Here is a 14,513-nt window from a genome sequence, read left to right as displayed (position 1 = left end):
GTAGCTTGGGCACTCACCCCAGGCTACTTGCTGTGGGTCTCACACACTGGCCCCAGAATTCCCCCTCAGCTGTCTGGATGCTCCCACCCCTCCTGCTGCCCTGTCTGCACGATGCTCCCCTGGTACCACCACCCTCTGCAGGGTCTGGGGGAGCTCAGAGCCTTCCCCACCCAACCAGCAGGTTCCAGACCCCACCTCCTATGTGCTGTTCCTCCCTCTAAGGGGTTCAGGACCCTGGGTTTGCAGCAGCCTCACTGCAGTGACTGGGGGGGTTTGTCCTGACCACAAAACAGACCTGCGGCAGCACCAGGAGGATTTGGTGACCTGCAGCTGCTGGAATCACATCACCTCCGTTACAGGTGAGGGCTGGGAGCCCTCAGGGAGCCACAATGCTTTATTTTTATATCAGCCAGCAAAAGGGACAGCTTGAGAGCGAGCTGAACGCCGACCCCCGCTGCGCCCCAAACCTCCCTCCCGCTTAAAGAGGCAGCGAATAAAGGAAAACGGGATATTCTGCAGCCCACAAAGGGACTGAGGCACTTAGGTGAATGGTACCCGGGATGCCCCGCTGGCCTCCGGCTTCCAGGCTGCTTTCCCACTAAAAGAGCTGCTCTAACACGTTTCAAAGGCAGCGGGAAGGGCTGACACCGGGATGGAGCAAAGCAGGCTTTTGAAATTCAACCTTTTCTTCTCGGTGTTTTTGTAGCTGCTAATTCATTTTCCACTCTCATCCAGGAAAAGGTGGTGCTGTTCCCTCCTGATTTATTCCTGAACGAACTGAATGTGTGAGGAGAGAAGGGAAAAAGGTGCCTTTAACCCACCCTGGAGCCCATTTAACACGTGCCGGGGCCGCCGCGGGGGATGGGGATGGCAGAGGCGCGGGGCTGCGCTCCTGAATGCCGTGAAAAACCAGCACTGAGGCTCCCTTTGGTGAGATTTCAAGGAGAGGATTTTGAATACACAACATCAAAGGGCGTGAAAGGGGAAGGGAAGAGATGGCTATCGAGAGACAGGTTTAACCACATTAAAAGAGTCGTCGCCCCCACTGAGACTTTTGCTTCGTCTGGCTTTGATCCATTTTTTATCCATATTTCCTTTCATTTCTCCCCTTTTGTTGACACACGATGGGGGAATCAATACCAGAGTGAGCGACGCTGAGGCATGCTCTGGTTGTTAATCTCACACCTGAGTGTGCTTGGGAGCCGCAGCCCCGTCTGCACCCGTTATTCCCATTCCTGTTCATGCTGAAAGAATTGTACAGTATTTGTTGGATACAGGGCTCAATTCCCTCCCAGACTTGCAGAGGGCTCAGGACAGAACGTGCGGGAAGTCTGAGCAAAGCAGCTCAGCTTCCCCACCACCGTGACCGTCCCTCCACCTGCCCTTGAGCTCAGCACTCCCAAAACGGGATGCACATCCAAAATCTGCTCTCTTGAAAACTCACAGGGCCAAGGGGCTTTCAATTTTTTTTTGGCAAAAGCCTTCTCACACACATCAGCCTGTGACCATGGGGTCATATTTAGAAGTTGGAAGGGCATTAGGAGATGGAGATAGGGAAAGAAAACACCAGAGAGTTGGAAGAGAACTCACTGTAAGTGGCACCAGTATCCATCCTTTTAAAATAATTAATAAATGATTAATGGCATAAATTACCATAAGATGTGTTATGACATGTTGCAGAGACATTTATAAATGTCTATGGCTTAGTTTACAGCAGCTTTTATGCAGCCCTCATAAATTGAAGTGTGTAAATCAATGTGGCTGCCTCTAAAATGGGTTAGAGCACGTCCTAAAATAATTTATTAGGGATAAGGCAATTTCTATTCGCTTGTATTAACAAAGTCTTTATAAATACAATCTTCATTCAGACTCAGCCTATTATAATTCAGTTACTGTGGTAGACACTCAAGAGATGATAAAATCAGTGCTACCTGAAGTTGTACCTTTGCAGTGTCATTGGGGAAAACGTGCCAAAGAACAAGTAACCCACCCTAATCCTTCCCATGGAGCTGGCACAAGGTGATGTCCTGCAGCCCTGTCCTGTCCCCGTGCAGCTAGTGATCCCCTCCAGAAGCCCCAGTGGGGCAGGAGACCAGCACACCTCATCACCCAGCTCCTCCATGGGTGACAAAGAGCTTGGAGCCACCAGAAACAGAACAACCTTGGGATGAGCATCACCCCCGCTCACCCCTCCACACCCCACACACCTCAGCGCCAAACACCACCAGGACACATTTCCTCCCCTCTCCAATCTCCAACCCCCAGATGAGGTGTAAGGGATGGAGAGGCAGGAGCCCCCTCACCTCTGCAGGACCCCCCTCACCTTTGCAGGCACCGGCAGCTCCCAGGTGGTAGATGCCAGCCAGGACACGCCAGACGGCCGCCTGCTCCTCCGCAGTGATGCCCAGTGTGCCCATGGCAGCCCGGAGCTGGGCAAAGGCTGCCGAGGCTCTCTGCTTCTCCTCGGGCTGCAGGAGGGAAGAGATGGGGGGAACATCACCACCTCTGCCAGAGCATCACAGCACAGGGGGAGTGTGTGACAAAAAGGAGAGTGGATACCATCGGGCCAGCAAGGAAAAGGCAATAAGGGACTCCTGGCAACGGTTTGGGCAGATGGAAAAGCCCCTGGCAGCTTCCTTGAGAGCCTGGCGTTAGGAACAAGCCTGGGTACATTGCCCTATCATACGAGGACACATAATTCCCACTTCAGGAGTGTCTACAGAGCAGCAGCTGGAGCTGTTTTATGTCACAGAATCCCAGAGTGGTTTGGGTTGGAAGCTCATCTCATCCCAACCCCCAGCCATGGGCAGGGACATCTTTCACTAGACCAGGTTGCCCAGGGTTCCATCCAACCACATCCCCTCACTTCTCATCAAACTCACCTGCCCATAGCTGTGCAGGTCCCAGGGACCAGCAGGACCTGCCACCTCCCACCACAGACACCCCCCTGCAGCACTCCCTGAGCTGAGGCTGCTCCGTGCAGCCCTGGTGCTGCAGACTCCAGCAGGACCAGTGGGAAAACCCTCCATGCTGAGATGAGGAACCCACAGGAACTGGGGACTGTGAAAGGAGAGTAAAACCCCATCTTGGAACCCAAATCTGCCACATCAGCAGTGTGAGGACCTCGGTGTGCCCTCCTTGGAGCTGCTGCTCCAGCAACTGATTCCCTTGGCTGCTGGACCAGCACAGGAGCTCCCTAATGAAGATGGAATATTGGATTTGCTGATAGATGATGTAACTGCAAATTGCTGCAATTCATCCCAGTGCTTTGGCTCATGGACAATCTGCCAGGGCTCTGCAAAAGGCTCAGGCTAATGAGGGCTTGGAGCTGGGAATCAGCTGAGGAGCTTTTAGCCCCTAAAAATCACATTCTGGGCTCCCCAAAGGATACATTTGCTCCCAGGAGCTGTTGCTGCAGGGGATCATTGGGGCAGCAGAACCTCTTCCCAACCTGGATGGGGCATATCCAAAACCCAAGCACAGATCCCAGGCAGGGCAGCCCCAGTCCCGACAGCTCCCCTGGGACTGTTGGAAGAGTGTTGAGGGCTGTTTGGGCAGACCCTTTCTCACATCCCGACATTCACTCCCTCACTCCATGCTTCCAGTACAGGAGTATAATTACAAGTCACCCAGCAGCCAAGGACCCCAAGACATCCTCTAACTGGGGGTGACAAAGGGAGTACACTGCAGCATCCCACTGCAGGTGGACACAGGACTCCAGCATTTCTCTCTCCCTACCTTCGTGAACGGCTTGATCCCAAAGGAATTGCTCTCAGCCACCTGGTGCAGGTGCAGCATCGTCCTGGAAGTAGTTACAGAAAACAAGTCAAGCCCCCTCCTTGCCTTCCCCAGTACCACCAATGCCCTGCCCTCCTCCCAGGAGCAGCTCTGGCACCCACAGAGCCCATTTACAGCACCATCCAAGGGACCTGGGTGGGACAGGTCACCACAGAACTGCTCCATGAAGGGGGACGAGCTGGCACCTGACACACCAGGCACCTTCACCCAGGGACACACAGCTTGGGGAGGAACCAGAGCAAGAGAGAAAGGTGTCTCTGTCTCACTTATCAACCCAATTTCAGCTTTAGTGAAGAGGCAAAAAAGCACCAGAAAATGCCCGTTTCATCAAAAATCTCTAATATAAGTGTATACAGACCCCTGCGGGTCACTAACACAGTCGCTTTCACAATCTCTTATCAGAGAAGTCTCAAAAACCCCACTGGATGGAGAGAATTTAGGTATATACAGTGGGGAGCCCCTGGGCAGAGGGTACCCACCGGGGGGGGGAGCAGAGCAGAGCAGAGCCGCCCGGTGCTGTGGGAGCCTCACACCCACCTCTCTGCCACATCCAGCCCCGCCAGCATCAGGGGGAACACGTTGAAGCTGCTCTCTCCGTCGGGCTGCTGGGCAACGCGGGCTCTCTCCAGCAGCAAGGTCTGGGGAGGGAACAGAGCACACTGGAGATGGGAAGGTGCTACTGGGACTTGTCAAGGAGGGGCTGGATTTCTCCTTGCAGGGCCGAGGCTGAACTGGGAAGCTGCTCTTGCCGCCCAGGGCTGTGCAAGCAAACTGGGCCCCAGGCATAGAGGGGCAACATTTCAGTGCACAGGTGCAACACACAGTCCCTCCATGCCTCCAGAGGTCTGGGCAGTGTGATGGCTGGCAAAGATACTGCAGGATCTGAGTAAGTCATTGCCTGGGCTTGAAACAAGCCCAGATCAGCCCCTGCCTTGCCAAAAGTGTTCAGTGCCAGCACTGACCCCAGAGCTGGGTGTGTTTCCCCCCAAGACTGTCCCATCCTCCCATGAACATCCCGGGATGGTAATAGTGGGCACATTCCCATTCCTGCACAAGGATGGCCCTGCCAGGCCATTGGCTCCCTGCTGGTGCCCAGGGCAGAGCAGGGGCAGCAATGGGAAGCCCTGGTGCTCCAGGCCTGTCCTCCCTCAGAGGAGGCCCGGGGGCATAAGCAGCTCTGATTAAAGAGCCTTTGATAAGAGCCCTGATGGTGATAAAAGCCCTCAGAGGTGTCAGCTCGAGGCGACCGTGTGAGGTGCTGCTAATGAAACGCTGAATTATACATTTCCTCATAAACATTTCATCCCAGCACTGCTCCAAGCTCCCTGCCAGGGAGGGGGACGGGCTGACAGAGCTCCTGCTCAGGTGCCATTTAGGTACCTGTGGCCCAGAAGGAGCAGGGAGCGGAGCAGGCAGCAGAGCATCATTCCTTGCACCCAGCCTGGCTGGGAAGCACAGCACAGGAGTGGTTCATCCCCATCCTGAGGACCCCCAATTTCAGCCACAGCCCTCCCATCTCACCAGGTGACAGGTACCTGGAGATGAGCAGCGGTGATCTGGCCAGTGGCACTGAAATCCAGCGACAGGACCATGGAGAAGCGCGTGGAGCTGCTGTTGTGGCCAGTGGTCACTGACCCAAAGGCTGCCAGGACTGTGAACATTGCCTGGATCTTCTCCACTGCAAAACCAGCACCAGAGCCCTGCTGAGTCCCGCTACATTCCTGGAGGAGGCATCTCCTCCTGGCTCACCTCTGCCTGCTCCTCCCAGGGGTCTGTTCCAGCACTGGCTGGGCATGGGGGTCAGCATCCCACACCAGGGGAGCAGGTGTTTGCTGACAGGAAGGAGATGTGCCAGCCTGACCATGCCTCCACCCTGCTCCAGGCCATTCGTCAGCCCTTTGCAGGAGCACAGTGTACCCAGAGAGCTCCGAAATCCAACCCTGCCCTCTAAAGCTACTGAGCGCTGAGCAGCGCTTCCTCTCGCGTCACCGGTAACCTGATCAGGTAGGAAAGTGCTGCCCCAAGCACGGGAATAATTCCAGTAATTCCCTCCTGGTGCTCATGCTGGTGTTTGTCAAAACCGTAAATCTTTTGGGTCTGCAATGAGGACAGTGGCACTCACAGCCACACTGGCTGCTCGAGAGCCACCTCAAGGGGCATGAATCAGGCCAGGAATGGGACGAACTGAGGCCATTAGACGGAAATAGCATCACCTTTGTGTTTGTGTGCCCCCAGCCTGCATAGCCTCCATGTGTGGCCTCCGCCCAGCACCATCTCTGTGGGGGCTCCCAGCAGCCCCCAGCCCTGTACCTGAGACCCTGCCGTCCACGCTGCCCGCTGTGCCCACCAGGTACTCCAGGGCACTCTGGCAGCACCTGGTCCTCCCGGCCCCGCTACGCCCCAGGGGGACGATGGCCTGGTCCTGCCGCTGCATCAGCAGGTTCCTGTAGGCTCTGTGTGCCAGCGAGGAGATGTGTGGGGGCAGGTTGTCCCGCTTCCCCCTGGGAGCCTGTGGGCAGGGAGAGAGTGGCAGAGCAAATCCCAAAACAGGTTTCTTGCAGAGAAAAACCTGAAGACATTCACACTCAGGGTGGTGGGTTTCTCCCCAGGGTATAGAACCCGCCGAAACTGTGTCCGCAGATCGCCCCCAGCCCCAAGCATCCCTGGCCCTCAGTATCTTCAAAGCATCCCCCCTCCCCGGGCATCCCCAGTCCTGAGTGTCCTCGGCGCATCCCTCAGAGCATCCCTGGTCCTGAGTGCCTCCAGAGCATCCCTGCCCCGAGCATTCCTGGTCCTGAGTGATCTCAGGGCTTGCCCAGCCCTGAGCATCCTCAAAGCATCCCTGCCCCGAGCATTCCTGGTCCCGAGTGTCCGCAGAGCATCCCCGGTCCCACGTGTCCCCAGAGCCTCCCCGCGCTGTGACGGTCCCACGGTGCCACCTGCCGGCAACCGCCGCGCCCGGCGCCCTCCGCCACTGTCCCCCCGGGGGTCGGTGACGCTGTCGCACGGTTCCCCCCCCCGCTCACCTTCCCCGCGCCGCCGGCGGGCGCGGGGCCGGGCGCGATGGCCACCAGGCTGGGCCCCGCGTAGGTGCAGGGCAGGCGGGCACGGAACCGCTGCCGCAGCGTGTTCAGGACACTGCACTCGTTGAGGCTGATGAGCGCGGCCAGATCCTCGGCCTGATCCAGGCTGGGGGGGTTGGTCTGTGGGAGGAGAGCCAGAGACACCTCTAGCTCTGCTCTCACGGCACAGGCTGTGCCGGACCGTGCTGGCACCCCGACACCTGGGAGACCCAGCCAGCCTGGGGCAATGGCCTGAGAAGCATCATCATGCCCAGGCACTGCCCTGCATCAGGGCTCCTGTCCCTGCACCAGCCCAAACTGGGGAGGGGGCTCACCCTCTGCACGCTGTCCTCGTCCACCTCAGTGACGGTGCCGTCCTCGTCCCGGCGCACCCTCACCCTTCCCGCCGGCAGCTCGGGTGTCCCCACGTCTGGCTTCAGCTGCGTGGCTGCAACGAGAGGCTGATGAGTCTCTCCAGCCTGGCATGGCCAAGGCAGCCCAGGGCAGAGCCTGCTGTGGCATGGGGAGATGCCAAGGGATCAAATCCAACCACAGCCCCACTGGGGCATGGATGGGCACTGTGCCAGCACAGCACCCAGTGCCCACCCTGCTCCCAACACGTCTCATCTCTGGTGCTGGAGAGTGAGGGCATAGCAAGGCAAGTTACCAAGTGTGAACCCATCCTGCTGGATGAGCCAGACCTTCTCTGCTTCATACCAAACGTCTCTTGGAGCCTGCAGAGAGGAGAGAGGGGAATTGGACATGAGTGTGAGGAAAACTGAGCTGAACAAACTGCCTTTGCCCTCTGGACAGCAATAGTTCCAGCCAGAGTCCCTGTCCCTCTGCTGCCTGCCTGTCCAACCTCGGGTCTGCCTTCCCTCCAGCCCCCAGCCAAGCCCATGGAAATGGGAAGAGCTACATGAAACCAAAAAATTACATCAGTGCCCCAAAACCCTGGGTAGCACCCACGTTACCTGGTCCTTGTCCATGCTCTCGCCGGATACCTCTTTACCCTGATCCTTGACTGTGCTCTTGCTCATTTCTTTGCTCTTTCCCAGTGTTTCTTTATCCTCATCCTTGTCTGTGCTCTTGTCCATCCCTTTGCTCTCTCTCAGCATCTCTTTACCCTTTCCGAGCTCTTCCTTCACCTTCCCCACCTCCTTTCCCACATCTTTGGACTTCTTTTGGATTCCTTCCGGCTGCCCCTTGAGCTCCTCTGACTTGTTTGTGGGTTTTTCAGGCTTTTTGAATTCCCTTGGCTCCTTCTTGCCACCTCCAACATCTTTCTTCATCTTCTCCAGCTCTTTCCTGGCTGGAAACAGCTCCCTCTGGGCTCTCACCTTGTCTGAGGGTTCCTCGTGCCTTAGGAGTGTCCCCTTCTCCTTCTTGGTGGTCTCGGGTTCTGTCCCCTTGGGTGCGTCCCCCTCCTTCGCTGGGACTTTGCTGCCACGCTGGGGGCCCTGGCTGGGGGCAGGGGCTGGAGATGGGGGACTGTCCCCTTGCTGGGTGTCCTTGGGGTTCTTCTTGGGGCACAACAGCTTTGCCACCTTGGGAACCTCCAGGCGAGGGGTCTCCGCTGGTTTGGGAGTGATCTTCGTTGGTTTGGAGGAAGCCTCTGCTGGTTTTGGGGACGCCGCCTCTGGTTTGCGGGGGGTCTCTCCTGGTCTTGGGGGTGTTCCTGCTGGTTTTGGGGGTGTTCCTGCTGGTTTTGGGGACGTTTCTGCTGGTTTTGGGGACGTTTCTGCTGGTTTGCAGGGGGTCTCTGCTGGTTTTGGGGGGGTCTCTGCTGGTTTGGGGGCAGGCACTGCCAGACTGGGTGCAGGGGATGGAGCTTTTCTGGGGATGGTCCCCGGTGCTGGTGCAGCTTTTTCAGGGGGCAGCACCTTGCATGGGGGGGCTGTGACCCCCTTGCCCCCCTGCCCCTCTACCTTCAGCCCGTTCTGCAGTGGCTCCTCACTGGCCCCACGTCCTCTGGCAGCTGGGGCGTCCCCGGCTCGGGCCTCGCCGTCCTTCCCCACGGGCTGCCAAGCAAAGGAGAGGAGCTGAATCTGACAGGGACAGGGTAAAGAACCCAACCTCAGCCCAGCCTTTGGAGCTGCAACCCCACGTGGTTTGACCGTGCCACACACAGCCAGGCAGGACATGGAGCTCCAACCCTGATCCACTCTCTCTGGGCACAGATGATGGCTATGGATGGCTTCTTGAACCTGGCTGCAGGATGGCAATCAGTGGTGGCTTCCTCCTCCCCCTTGGCCACATCCTGACCCTCCACCCACCACATCCTGGGTCATCACTTGGGGCTGTTTCTGGAGACGCCCTGTGCTCCCCTTTCTGCACTCTTCACTGAACTAGAGAGCCTCACACTCTGCTTAATTACTCACCTTCCAATTAAGAAAGTCAAGAATGGCAAGATGCATTAAGGAAGTCTCCAGCATTAATTGCTCGAGGCTGGGAGCTGGGCAGGGCTGCAGCTTGCTGCAGCCACCACATTTCCAGCTCAGCTCATGCAAAACACCCCCAGATTCCTGACTGTGGCCAGTGTCATGGGGCCACGCAGTCCCTTGGCCCCCAAAGAACTTCTCTGAGCTGGGGACAACTGGGGACACCCAAGGACACGCAGACAGTGGCCCAGCAGGACACCCTGGCACAGTGTGGGATTCACCACCACTCACCTCCTCCTTCCCGCTCGCCTTGCTCTCCTTCCTCTGTCTCGCTGCCTTGGCCTCCTTCTCGGTCTCCCTCACGAGCTGCTTGATGAACCCCCCGGGGATGACCGACAGGAGCAGGGGGGGCGCGGACGGGGGCGGCCCCCGGTCCTCGTCCCGTATCTGTTCACAGGAGCAGAGGTGGGTTATGGGGTGGGCACGGGGACAGAGCATGGCACAGCCCCGTGGGCACGTTAGTGGCAGTGGAACCAGGAACAGCACCCTGCTCTGCTCTGCCAGCAGCTGCAGGCATCGCCCAGGGTCCCAGAGAGGCCACGGGCCACCCGTGGGCACCAGGCTGGTTCAGCAATGCTGTGGCAAGCAGAAGCACTGAGTAGAAAAGCCCACAGAGAAGCACTTCGATTTCCACGGCCACCAGGAGCCCACGTGTGCTGCCATCTCTGCCCCAGCAGGGCCACAGGAGGATCTGTCCTGGCTGCAGTGAGTCAAGAAACAGCTCCAGCATCACCACGGCCACATGCAGCCCTGCAGGTCCATCCCTCTGTGCCAGGCCCCAGGCCAAAACCAGCCCCGCTTCCCACAGCTTTCCCAGCCACAGCCCTGCTCAGTAGCACCAGCACCAAATCCAGTGGCCTCAGCCAGGCTCAGACAGGCAGGGACTCATGTGCATCAAACAGCGGCAAAATCACGCAAACCGAAACAATCAGGCTGTGAAGGAGCCTGGAGCCAGCAGGGTTGGACACAGCAGGAGCAAAGTGTGCAGGGAGCTGTGGGGATGCAACCCCAGAGGCTGCTGCAGTGCAACCCCCCTAGGACTGAGCCCCCGGGCAGGCACAAGCACCCAGCCCTGAAACACCACCGGTGCCACCCCGGACCGAGACTTTCCTTCTGCTCCCAGAGCGCCAGGCGCAAAGAGATGGCCATTGTGGCAGCGAGGTTGGACGGTGCTGTGGGGAGAGATGTGGGGACACGCCAGGCAGAGAGAGAGGAGAGAGTTAGCCAGGGGCTGCTGCTGGCCCCAGGGCTGTGCCACAAGCTGTGGCAGCACCGTGACCTTGCTGGGGGTTGCCCAACCAGAGCTCACAGCACCAACTGGAGAGTGGCAGCTCGGGCATAAGGGAATGGGTGGTATGGCAGTGCTGGAGAGGGCACTGCCACCAGCAGCCACCTCCAGGCCTGGCGAGGGCCAGGCAGGGTGGGGAAGTGGCGATACAGAGGGTCGGTGGCAGCGGGGTGGTGGTGGTGGTGGGACCCCCCGGCCCGGTCTGGGCGGCCGCGGGAGCCCGGCCGTGCCCCACCGCGGGCTGACCCCGGCTTCACCTGTCGGGATCATTCACGCCCCGAGAGCGCCGGGGCTCGCCCGGCCCCGCCGGCGGCCGCATCTCCTTGTACAGTAAAAAGAGCAGGAGCTCCGGAGCGGCCAGGAGCCGGCTCAGGAATGTCACTTGCGTTCCCAGGCGGCAGCCCCCAGGGCCACGTGCCCTCCGGGACCGGCGCTGCTCCCCACCCTGTCCCACTCACCCGGGGCTCTTTGGACCCGGGGAGAACCGGCCCCGAGCGGCGCCGGCAGAGCCCGGAAGGTTCCTGGGGCCAGGCACCGTCACCTCCCCGAGTGGGACCCTCCGTCCTGCCTTGTACGTGGGGAAACCGAGCACGGAGGGGATCAAACACAGAGCACGGCACGAACAAGGGCCAGGATCACCATCACCACCACTCTGCTGCCCTCACCCAGGTGCAGGATGCGGCCCCGGTTGGGCCGCGGCCATTCGGGTCTGGTCCCCGTTTGGGACTCGCTGCCACTTCCATCCCGGTAAGTGCCAAGAGCCGAGGCCACTGAGGGATCCCTGGCCAACCTCCTGCACAGGGCAGGGAGCACCGTCCCCGTTCCCAACCCCTCTCCCGTGGCAGCCTCTCCCCAGCACAGCCTCGTGCCTGGAAGCCGCCCCCGAAGCCCGGGCTGCCGCTATCGCCATCCATTCCTAACTAAAAATAACCCTCCCGGCCGAGGGGCCCACGGCCCCGCGCACCCGGAGAGCCCGTCCGGACCCCGACCCCCACCCCCAGGTCCCCCCCCAGAGCCCCCGTACCTGGCGGGGGCTGCGGGCGCGGGGGGCTGTCGGCCCTCGCCGGCACCGGGCTCCGCGAGAGAGCGACAGCGGCGTGCGGGGAGCGGCGGAGGGTCAGCACACGCCTCCCCCGCCCCCGCCGCGGTGGCAGCTGAGGTGACACATGTCACTGCTAAAAATACCCGCGGCGGTGGCACCGGGGCCGCGGCTGGGGAGAGGCAGCGGCACAGCGGGACTCCCCTGTTCCTTGGCCTCTGCACCGGCTGGGACACACGTGTCACCCATGCCTTCCCTGGCACACGTGTGTCACTCGCGCCCTCCACAACACGCTGGTTTTGCCTTCCTTGGTGCACACTTTTGCAACCCACAGAAGTGGGAGAACCTCTGTGGCTCGGCCTGAGCCCACCCAAGGCGCTCTGCTGCTGCAGAAGGGGACCCCAGGGTGATCCCCAACATCATGGCTCAGAGCTCCACCACGGGGCTCCCCAGAGCACCCCACTTCTCCCCACCAGCCCCAGCCTGAGATGGAGATGAGCTGGAGAGGGACCTGAGAACAGAGCTCAAAATAGTCCCTGGCACTAACACCAGCATAGTCAGCACCCAAACAGGGCAGGTGGGAGGGGGTCAGCAGAGTGGACATGTGGTGACCACACAGGACAGAGTGTGACCCCCAGTCGGGGTGCAGGGCGCTGGCTCAGGCCAAGTCCAGCTGCAAAAGTGTAACTCCCCCTCAGCCACTCTGCATCTGACCTGAAAAGGTCCACAGACATGCCCAGGGCACCAGCTGGAAAAGCTCTGCTAATGAGAAAGGAAAGAGGATTGTCAGTCAGGAGTCACATGGCAGAAAACTGAGGGTGCTCCAAGCATTTTACGAACCCCAATTCCACCAGCATGAGGGCACATGGTCCCGGATGGCAGTGCAGCCACAGGGGGGGCCTGTGCACTCCTGGGGGTCCCTCTGGCACTGGTGGAAAGCCACCACTGGTCACCCATCACACACCTCCCAGTCCCTGTCGGGGATCCCCAACTGAGGATCACCCCGGGGGCGCAGCAAGCACCACACCACCATCAGGACACAACCAGTGTTGGGAAAAATCAGGATAAACACCGTGCACAGGAATGGGGGTGAGCAAAGAGACTTACCTGTGTGTGGGGCAAGGCGGGGTGATGGGGCACAGGGGTCAGTCCAGCAGTGCCCTGTGAGCAGCTGCCCAGTCTGGCACAGCCCGTCCCAGTCCAGTGGGAAGGGGCAGGTGACTCTGAAAGAACCAGGCACCAGCACACACGCAAAGGACGGTTTTTATTGGGGTCTGGTCGAAGGAGAGCAGTTGTACTGACCAACACACAGAAGCAGCTTAGCTGTGCCAAAATAATCCGTTAAAAAAATACTGCGGAAAGAACCGAGTGTGGCACATCCGCCACGACGGGCGAGGGCTGTAAACTCCGAGGACAGTCCGTGAGGAGCCCGAGGGACGTGCCACAGGCTCACCCGGCACGAGGACCCTCCTCCCCACAATAAATATGGAAAGAGCCAAGTACATAAAACAAGGAATGATCTCATCGATACAATATCTAAAGTTATTTACAGATCCTGGCTTTGCTTACCATTAATTACACATTTCGGACAGGTTCTCTTTCGATCATTTCCCTCATCACGAGTAGCTGTTCGTGTGAATCTGCTCCTTTTTGTTTTGAAGGACCGAATGAGGCACTGAAAGTGCTCACAAATCCCCTCTCCAAGGATGCTCCCACTTTATTCTGTTTTTCAGGCTCGTTTTTATGTGCCATCTCACTCTCTGCTCTCTCCCTTTCTCTGAGGAAAAAATCCCTGTTACAGCCAGGAAAGTCTCTTCCCAGCCTGTACCTCACCCCAGTCCATCTTGTTTTCCAGTCTGGGAACACACTGTTAAACAAACCCGGACAAACCTGACTCTGAACAACCACCTTCCTGAACCTGTCTCCCAGTTTTCTATCAAAGCCCTGACTGGGCACACTTCAGGCCATCAACACCAGGCTCAGTGCTGTCCCCACCGTGTCTACTTTCGAGGGATGACACTAAGGAGCCACGACGCCACTAGCATAGTCTTACCCGTCATGGGGCTTTACCTCCCTTCAGGAGCAGCTCAAGCTCACCCCCAAATCCAGTGGGATCAGGCAGGAATGACAGGGTGAAATGGGAAAGAAGGCAGGGACTGCTCTAGGGTGAGGGAGGGATCCCTCCCCACTCCAAGAGCACAGAATGGATCTCTCCCTGGCTTCAGGCAGCCCCTCAGCAAGGAGAGGGCTTCAGCAGCAGAAAAACGCCAGATTTCACCCCAGAGATGTCATGGGTATCAGCTCTGACCACCACAGACCTTCAGCTCCACCACAGCGGCAATTAAGAGCATGTGCTGTAATACCCTGAGTATTCCTCAAACTGCAGAGGCCACGCTCACAACCGGAATCGTTTTTAGGAAATGGATGATCTGCTGAATTTGGGGCTATTTCTGTACCTCACCTGGGAAGGAGGTGCTGAGGTTGGCTCTCTACAGATGTGCCCAGTGGCAGCAACTCTCACAGTGACACCAACTCTCGCAGTGACACCAGGATGGTACCCACACTGAAGGGGTCCAGCATCGGGGTCACCCGAGGGCTGGTCCCTGTGGGATCTCGGAGTGCCCACTCCCTTCCTGGGATGTGACACGGAACAGGGTCCTGCCCTGGCCCCGGCTCCCTGACAGACACCGCTGCTGCCTCATCAGGCTCTGGCCTGTTTTTAAGGATCAAGTGATCACTCTTAAAACACCAAATCCATCTCCATGACATACATTTTGGTGACTGTGGCTGCCTGCAACCCATCCCTGCCCTATGCCTCAACTGGCCCCCACACCAAGTTCTCCAGCTCCAGCACCACTCTGGGCTCTCCTCCACTCACTCCTTAC

At 58.7% G+C, this 14,513-nt stretch overlaps 1 protein-coding gene across 1 annotated transcript in view; it reads right to left on the bottom strand.

Moving 5' to 3' along the window:
• The window catches only part of MYO18B (myosin XVIIIB), a 58,134-nt gene extending 44,446 nt beyond the window's left edge, over positions 1–13,688 (bottom strand). The window contains exons 1-13 of the mRNA XM_027900454.1: positions 13,682–13,688; positions 11,614–11,800; positions 11,214–11,382; positions 9,533–9,688; positions 7,835–8,881; positions 7,528–7,594; positions 7,196–7,308; positions 6,825–7,001; positions 6,109–6,307; positions 5,334–5,476; positions 4,336–4,436; positions 3,739–3,802; positions 2,324–2,468 (exon numbers count right to left, since the gene is read on the bottom strand). Of these exons, the coding sequence (XP_027756255.1) occupies positions 2,324–2,468; positions 3,739–3,802; positions 4,336–4,436; positions 5,334–5,476; positions 6,109–6,307; positions 6,825–7,001; positions 7,196–7,308; positions 7,528–7,594; positions 7,835–8,881; positions 9,533–9,688; positions 11,214–11,382; positions 11,614–11,800; positions 13,682–13,688 (2,575 nt within the window). The remainder of the gene's footprint in view (positions 1–2,323; positions 2,469–3,738; positions 3,803–4,335; positions 4,437–5,333; positions 5,477–6,108; positions 6,308–6,824; positions 7,002–7,195; positions 7,309–7,527; positions 7,595–7,834; positions 8,882–9,532; positions 9,689–11,213; positions 11,383–11,613; positions 11,801–13,681) is intronic.
• Between the last annotated feature and the right edge of the window lie 825 nt (positions 13,689–14,513).

The sequence above is a fragment of the Empidonax traillii genome, unplaced genomic scaffold, assembly GCF_003031625.1.
Source record: "Empidonax traillii isolate 1590-97213 ecotype Southwest subspecies unplaced genomic scaffold, ASM303162v1 scaffold731:size316458, whole genome shotgun sequence".
Classification (NCBI taxonomy): domain Eukaryota; kingdom Metazoa; phylum Chordata; class Aves; order Passeriformes; family Tyrannidae; genus Empidonax; species Empidonax traillii.
Note: the sequence above shows the minus strand (reverse complement) of the source record. Positions and strands in the feature narration are given on the sequence as shown.